Source organism: Fukomys damarensis, unplaced genomic scaffold (genome assembly GCF_012274545.1).
Source record: "Fukomys damarensis isolate Sample0158 unplaced genomic scaffold, DMR_v1.0_HiC HiC_scaffold_20, whole genome shotgun sequence".
NCBI classification, from domain to species: Eukaryota; Metazoa; Chordata; class Mammalia; order Rodentia; family Bathyergidae; genus Fukomys; species Fukomys damarensis.
In genome coordinates this window covers 11,780,421-11,789,328 of record NW_022900932.1, presented here as the reverse complement: position 1 = coordinate 11,789,328, position 8,908 = coordinate 11,780,421, and the positions used below count along the sequence as shown (strand labels likewise).

Below are 8,908 nucleotides of genomic sequence, written 5' to 3'. Positions count from 1 at the left end.
TGCCATGTAGAGGTACATTATCCCAACAATGAATGTAACTGTACTGTATCCCTAAAATGTACCAATAAACTCAATAAAATTTAAAAAAAAAAAAAAAGAAACAATTCTATCAATAATCCTTCAAATATTTACTAAAGGTCTATGTCTCGGGCACAGCCCTACCTGCAGGGATGTATCGGTGAACACAGTATTCTAAAATCTAACCTCATACTGCTCTACCCAGCAGAGTTTAATATTCTGTTCAGTAATGTAACAAATGGCTCCAACAAGTTTAGTAACATATTTGAGTATGTCTCTCCTACAGAAGTTTTATTAAAAAACTTACCTTTAATTTTACCTTCCGTGTCTGTTTTTGTTATCTCCATATTCTGGGTTTTGGGTCCTAGAGATTGTATGATTAAGGGCTGAAACAGAAAAGGATGGGGTCAACTAAATTAAGTTACAATAATGATAATATTATTAAACAGAGTTTCTATTTACAGTTATCAAACTTTCCAAAAGTTCCTTAAATGGTAACCCATAACTACTAATTTTTAAAAATTAAATAATGCTCTGGTGCTCATAATACATTATTATAATTTAATTTAGAAGTTTTAAATAATAAGCCAGGTGTGGTGGTGCACGCCTGTAATCCCAGCACTCAGGAGGCTGAGGCAGGAGGATCACTGTGAGTTCGAGACCAGCCTGGGCTACTTAGTGAGTTCCAGGTCAGTCTCAACTACATAGTGAGACCCTGTCTCAAAAAAACCAAAAAAAAAAAAGAAGTTTTAAATAATAATAAAAGCACACCAGTACCAAAAAAATAAAAATAAGAACCAAGATATATTATGTAAAGGTACAAATTCCCAATATTGAATGTCAGCATATTGTATACCTAAAATGTACCAATAAAATTAATGACAAAAATGAGATAGTTCTTCATATTTCATTACTTTGAACAAGTGTTTTAAGTTCTGCCCCCAGAGATAAGTTTTAACCTTAGACTGAATAAAATATTTGACCACACAGCTGTCACTGCATTTTGTATTTATCTAAGACACTTCCTTTAATTTCTCCCAAACTTCACCACCCTACTTTCAAAACTAGCGCCACCTACAGCTCCGAGTAGTACACATTAATGGTGATTGTTAGGATTACTAATGTAACCACCAATCGATAGTTACCCAGTATAATCATAAGATTTTGAATTGGAAGGGACTCTAGATCATCTAAAGCCCCTCACAATACAAGAATTGCTTCTCCAACATTTCTAGCTGTCATTAACTAAGAGAATAACTTCAAAAACTGGGAATGCCGCCCTAACGTCTTGGTGTGGTACAGTCTCAGAGCTAGGGAAGAGCACAGTAGAAAGCAGAAGTTCTTTTTCCTGAATCCAATTCACTATTACATGGAAATATATGTAGCAAACAAAGAAAAATGAAATGTCAAAACCGACCATTTCGGGAGCAAATGACAGAATATATTTCACTATTCAAAATGGTCTTATAAATGAAATGTAACTAAATTAAGAAAATAAATACAGAAACATTTTAATCTCATGAGTAGACACAAATGTTAACTATGCGGAAAACTCCCCCTTAAAATCAAAGAAGATGCCTCCTACCTAAACAATCTGAATCTCCAAAATACTAACACAAGGAGCAAAATCCTGGAAAGAAATGTTTTAAAGACTGTACTATAGTTTTTTTTCCCTCAAAATAAAAATTTGCAAGTTGATTTTAAAGCACTTTATTAAATCTTACAAATTACAGTTCATTAACTTTGCTTAATTTGACAATGCCAGTAAAATGCTCATGAAAAAGAAAACTACATACTGTCAGGACAGAACAGTAAATGCAACCACTACTGACAATCCAGAGGAAGGTTTAATACCTAATTAATTTAATATCTCCTTGTGAATTCCCTTTAAAACAACTCATTCTAGGTGTACTTCAAATTTTAGAAAAACTAAAACTTTAACTTAAAAAAGAAAAAAATAAAACCAAAAACTCCCCTTTTCCATTTATACTATGATAACTAAAAATCTTAAAGCCTCTAAGAAAAATTTACAAAGAAATAAGCATCCTAATTTAGTAAGATTCATACATAAGAATCATTGCAAATTTAGAAAGAAAAGTTTCCCACCAAAGACTACATATTTATAACCAAAGTATTATGATCTCCAAAAAAGAAATGTAACAGAGTTGTAAAGTTTTCATGTTTTAAAAATGTTTAACGAGAGAATGACTAAAGGTAATCTAAGTTAAATTCATCATTACCACCTTTTCTGGTTTTTTCTCTTCTGTTTCACTACTGGATGTTCTTGTCCTAAGTTTCAAAGACCCATCTTTGAAAATATCTCCAAACCCAATTCCTCGAATTTTCTTCGGCTGCGTAACTGTCCCTGGTGCAGTCTCACCACCATTCCCAGGCGAAGGTAAGGGTGAGGTCGGTGCAGTCACAGCACAATCTGAAATAACACGATTTTAAAGAATGACAATCTCACATAACTCTTCAAATATAGTTAACTATACCAGAAAAGCATGGAAGTTAAAGACAAGGAAGAGTAAAGGATTGAAAATCAGGTAGTATGGTAGAAAATGATTATTATCTTCTTCATGAGTGTCTACAACTGATGAAATAAAATCATAAGAAATTAGAATATACCCTGTGGTTTTAAATTGTAATTATAGGTACCAGCAGAAAAAGGGAGAGAGACACAGATACCAATGAATGACAGGGAAAGAGACCTAGCTAGGGATGCCTCTGTGCAGGCACTGCCCAACCTCACCCACTAAGAAAACCTTGAAGCAGCAATTACCCCACCATTGAGGACTCTGTGGCTTATAAATCCATGTTACACATACAACCTTATAATGTTTTCCTACTTAATTTCAAAATATTTGCATATCTTCATATAAAATATTCAAAGTACTGACAAAAGAAAGCAGAGTGAATAGTTCAAAACAAACCACAATGACACAAACATCATGCTTGCAAACTGTGAATCCACACAACAACCCGTTTGGGTAATAATTATTACTTCTGTTTTGCAAACAAAGGGTTACAGTTGGAAATAGCTGCTGCCATCCTAAAAGCCCCACACCTTAGTAGGGGGTGTCTAGATCGAGATGCTAAAGATCAGTGCACCTGCAGGACAGGAGAGGAAGTGTTAGGCATACAGCAGGCTAAGCAACCTGACCCCTTCATCGGTTTGGAAATGATACATAGCCTTCCCCTTCCCCTTCCTCCTCCTCCTCCCTCTTCCTCTTTTATTTTATTTTCTTTCCAGTGGTGCTGGGGATTAAATTCATGACTTTGCAAATACTAGGCAAACACTATGCCACTGAGCTACATATACCTCAGCATGATATGTAGTTTCCATACCTGGACATTACCCTAACTCAGAAAACAACCATAAAATTGTCAGGAACCGGATAATACAAAGCATGAAAATCCTGATTATATATATTTTTCCATCAAGAAAAACATTACTTAACCAGGCATGGTGGCATACACCCATAATCCCATGGAGGCTGGGGCAGGAAGACTGCAAGTTCGAGCCCAGTCTGGGCAACTTAGCAAGAACCTGTCTCAAAATACAAAATTTATAAAGGGCTAGGGTTGTAGTTAATTGTGAATCCCTTAGATTCAATCCCTAGAAAAGGAAATGATCTACTACTGATCCCTGCTTACCACTCATAAATTTAATTTCTTTTTTTAAAAACATTTTCTAATCGCTTCCCAGCCTTTTGGCTATGATCAAATGTAAAAACATTTTCTCCTAAATCCAACAGCAGTACTTTAAAGTAACAAAATTCAAATACAGCCTAGGGTAAAATTTTCAGAATCACACTCTTAAAACATAAGCAAATTAAGATGAATTTGTGTGTACTGTATCTAAATGACATCACAAAACAAATGAAAAGTACACAGAGAAAATCTATAACGTGAATATGAAAAACAAAAGTTTCATTTGTAAAAGTGTGAGGTACTTGCAAACTCAGAGATCAAAAGTACACAGTAAATGTATCTTAAAAGTAGGAAGACAACAGATGACATAGCGTTTTTAGTCACTGTATTAAAAGTTTATTCATGCTTGAAGCAGTGACCAAGAAGGAAAGATAGGAAATTATTTGATCTGTGGTAACAAACTTATGACGTGTGTGCCACAGAAGGGCGTATCACCAAAAGCTCTAAAGGTTCGTCATCACTGGACTATGTTTATCATAATGTCCTTCATAAAAACAGACTAAGTCGCTGAAAGTTTAAAAAGAAGTAAGAACAGTTTCAAAAACTAACCCTAAAGCAGCCATACAGTTAGTGCATTAAAATCTATGCAGGAACGTGCGGTTTCCTACCTGGCTCGTCTTGGGCTTCCAGAGCATCTCCATCATCTGTGCCCTCCAGCTCCTTCACGAAGTTTGAGGGAAACAGTCCCGCCTTGTGGTTCAGGGTTCCATTCCACCAGCCTTCTTCCACCTGAAACAGCACACAACTTGAAAATAGTAAAAACGTCTTTTAAGAGAAAACCCTGTCCTGTGGGAAAATGAAGCTACAAAAACAGATGCGTGAATGATGCAAAATAAACTCTTTAAAGCAACGAAACACAAAGGGAAAGGTATGTTTTAAGTAGATTATATCGATTAGCATTAGTTATGTGTGGAATTAATCATACTGATAACATCTTGTAACAGTGAAAACCATCTATGAAGTGAGTACTTTTCATGGAAGTATCAGCTAGGCATAAAGAAGTACAAACGGCAAGTACAGAGCTCTCTTTTAGAGTGTTACTCTTTTAAATATTACTATTATGAGGACCGGGATGGTGCTGTGCCTGCCTGCCAAGTGCAAGGTCCTGTGTTCAATCCCGGTACCAAAAACAAACAAAAACAAATAAGTTACTATTATGACATACATTATTTAACCATATTTAGAAATTTTTGCCTTGGATACAGTTTGATGATTAAGAATGCAACATCCTAGGGGCCGGGGATTTAGCTCAGTGGTTCGGTGGCCTGCCTTGCAAGTGCAAGGACCTGAGTTCGATCCGCGGTACCACAGGAAGAAAAAAAAAAAAAAAAGAATGCAACATCCTAAATGCCACAAAAAAATTACTAGCCTTCCATTGAACAATGAATTTTAACCACAGTATGAAAAAGAATTTCTTTTAAAAATTCAGGTATCAGACTCTATTAAACACCCCTCTCCAAAAAGAAATATCCTCATTAATCAAGCTCTTATAAAAAAAGATTTACATTCACTAATAATAACAGTACTCAATTTCCATGAGGTTAATAATTGTTTCAAAATGTATGATTTCTGCTAAGGATGCTAAGCAGTTAATTTTAATGAGTAAAGGCAATTTTCAATATGCACACTATTAAAATTTATTTAGCAGTAGTATATGAAATATCATAGCTAGAAAGGTCTAGTTTTCTGCCTAATCATAATCTCAAAGCAAACTTTTAAGTTATTCCTCTAACAGGTATGTATAAGCCACAGTGTTAACTTCTAAAAAAAAAATTCAAAGGGGATGAAGGGAGGGTAGGGGTATGGGGAAAAAATGAGAACCAAGACCTATCATTTAAAGGTATAAGATCCCAATGATGAATTTAACTATACTGTATACCTAAAATGTACCATCAAACTCAATGAGAAAAAAAAGAAAAAAATTCAAATTTGTACATAAGAATCCCTGCCCTTGAAGAGAACAATCTAAGAAAGAAAATACACAATAAGCAGATAATTATAATACATTGTAAGAGGTGCTATAACAAAAATATCAACAAAATACTATGGGAGCACACAGCAAGTGCCTGAATCAATCAAAAACACACTCCGGGTCCAGGGATTCAGGCTCAGTGGTTCCACTGCCTGCTTTGCAAGCACTAAGTCCCGCATTTGATCCCTAGTACCAAAACACACACACACACACACACACACACACACACACACACACACACACACTGTCTAAAAGGATAGAATATAGAATTAAAACCCGAGTGTGAGTTTTCCAAGTTAAAAAGCACATGAAAAATATGGTAAACTAGGAATAAATAATTTACTCATGAAAGGAAGAATGAAATAAGCGCAAGGTGGCTAGAACATAAGCTGTCTAAAGGAGTAAAGGAAGGCAGTAAGCATAAACCATTCAGTTTTTAGCAGATGCAAGTACTAAAAGACTGAAAGTTATTCAGAACAGACAAGATGGGGTTAAGTAAACCAAACTGAACAGCAAAGGGAGAGAAACACCAGATTACCATCTGTACCTGAACCCTAACTATCTGCAAGTAAGTAATTAATCTGAAAGTGGGTAACAAGGCTTACTTACTGGGAGGTAAGGCAGCATAGCTGTAAAGAATGGATTGTCAAAAACAGAATTGGATGGATTTAAATTTGGACTCCCCTATAACAAGCAGAAAGTTAGGTGCAGATGGCTACACTAAGATCTCCATCCCACAAGTGTGGTCTTAACACTACTGCCACATGAAGTGGTGATCTCTGTGTCCTGTGCCTTCCATCGTAATGGGCTGTACCTGCAAAACATAGTGAAAGTGACACTACCATTTCCAAGGCTACACTGTAAAGGCATTTCACCATGCTTGCTGAAATGCTTGCATTTAGAGCTGTGAATTTGCTTTGAATTACAAATTTGGTGTTCCCATCAAAATGTTTAGAACCAGAGCATTTCAGACTTCAAATATTTGCACTGATATCAGTGACTGAGTATCCCTAATCTGAAAATCCAAAATTCAAAATGCTCCAAAATCTGAAACTTTTTTAGTGTAACAGCAGTACATAAAAAGGTTTAGATTCCAGGGCCAGGGATTTAGCTTAGTGGTGCCGCATCTGCCTCACAAACACAAGAGCCTGAGTTTGATCCCTGGTGCCAGGGAGGAAAAAAAGGTTTAGATTTCAGAACATCTTATATTTTCAGATTAGGGATGCTCAATTTGTAAGTCTAACTACCCCCAAGGCACCCAAATAAAAGCCAAGCCAAACAAAGGCTATAAAGTGGCCTCTGGCCAGCAGTTCTAGCCTGTGAGATTTCTAGGCGTTAGACTGTGAGTACAACAGCCTTCCATGACTCTACCAGCCCCCAGTTTTGAACCCTCCCATCTGAGGCCCCAGACACTATGGGACACAGCAAGCTCTGCTGTGCCTTATCTGAATTTCTGACCCCATACATCCACTGTTGCCACTAAGTTTGTATTAACAATTGTACCTGGAGCAACCAGTCATCTTCTGCAATTCAATCCCTCCGTATGCAAAATGAGGATAAAAATTCCTATCCTGTTGGGTTGTTCAGAAGTTTAAAGGAGATGGGGATTTAACTCAGTGGTACCACACTTGCCTCGCAAGCTCAAGGTACTGAGTTCAATCTGTGGTACCAAAACAAAAAAGCTTAAAGGAAATAATAAATGTGAAACAGTACAGTACTTCATACATAATTTAGGCTCAATAAATGTTTTGTTATTATTACTACCATGTTGAAATAAGATGGAATTGTCTTTTGTATGAACACACTAGAAGTTAACATAAACCTTAGTGGTAAATTTCATTACAGTATGGTATGAACGCTCCAAAATCAATCCTTGCTATATGCTATCAAAATACACACTTTGAAAATATGCCAAACAAAACTTTAATAATCTTTCAATGATAAAAGCAGAGATGTGAAAAGTGATTTTTAAAATATTTTTATATCTAATAATAAATATTAAACTGTACAAAAGTAGGGGTGCTTTGTTTCATTTGTTTGTTTGGAGACAGGGTCTCACTATGTAATTCAGACTGGGCTTGAACTCACTATGCAGTCCAGACTGGCCTCAAACTAGCAGTGATCCTCCTGCCTCAGTCTCCCAAGTGCTGGAATTACAGGCTTGTGCCACCACACTTGGCCAAAAAAGGTATTTATATGGCTAATAGTTGACTGCAATAATTCAAACACAGCAAAGCCTTTAACAAGCTTCTACTTTGCATCCCTTTATTATGCAAAAAGTACTGCTCTGTGCCTGTAGTTGAGTTCAGAACACAGAAAAACTATTCCATGTCCTCACTCTAATTTTTAGTTTAAAGTAAGTTTTTTTTCCTAATTTCTCAAGGGAAGTATACAACTATAATATACAAATACTAGTATAGAGCAAGGATGAATACAGAAAATCTTACATCTTTAAATTTTATTAAAAACAAACTGGCATAAATTCTCATTAAAATTAATATTCTTCCCAAGCATTTTTCTGAACTCAGACTATCATTTAAATAACTGCTGGTGATCACTCCTGTGGCAGCCTTACCTCTTCATTAATATCAATGATATCTCCCACCTTCAGCTCCAGCTCATCCTCATTCTGTGGACTGTACTCATAGAGAACTTTACACTGACGTTTTTTGGTCTCTAAGGGAAGCAACAACAGAAAATCCGGGTGAAAAGATCATTTGAAAAAGAACACCTTCATTCACATACCATGTTTTTAAATCACAAGATTCATATGGATGACTAAACAGAATATATGCCTTAACCATGGCATTCATTCTCAATTATTTCTGAAACTTAAACATCTTGTTTCTTTCACCAAGGACACTTTCATCCATAGAGCTTCGTTTGTCTTGCCTTGAATTTCTCTTCAGTTTTCAGTTTAGAATTCACTACCCCTCAACAGCTTCATGGACCAGGTATTCTTTCTTTGTGCGTCCACTGTGTCGCATACTCTGCCAGACTGAAGTCTGCACCTACCTACTACTGATAACGTACCGTTTTTCCTTTTCATGTGACACAGTGAGTTATTTTCTTGTGAGAATCCTCTTCTACTCTATGGGTTAAATAACAACGGACACTGGGTTTGCTGATGCTCTCTCTCCAGCACCCAACATAAGTACCTGGCTTATACTATGTATCTACCGTAGTCTGTGGCGCTTTAACAAA

The 8,908-nt window shown here is 36.1% G+C and overlaps 1 protein-coding gene across 1 annotated transcript in view; it reads right to left on the bottom strand.

The window, feature by feature from the left end:
- Positions 1 to 8,908, bottom strand: part of Cd2ap (CD2 associated protein) — an 89,271-nt gene that overhangs the window by 33,046 nt on the left and 47,317 nt on the right. The window contains exons 4-7 of the mRNA XM_010617816.1: positions 8,280 to 8,380; positions 4,341 to 4,461; positions 2,262 to 2,449; positions 326 to 404 (exon numbers count right to left, since the gene is read on the bottom strand). Of these exons, the coding sequence (XP_010616118.1) occupies positions 326 to 404; positions 2,262 to 2,449; positions 4,341 to 4,461; positions 8,280 to 8,380 (489 nt within the window). The remainder of the gene's footprint in view (positions 1 to 325; positions 405 to 2,261; positions 2,450 to 4,340; positions 4,462 to 8,279; positions 8,381 to 8,908) is intronic.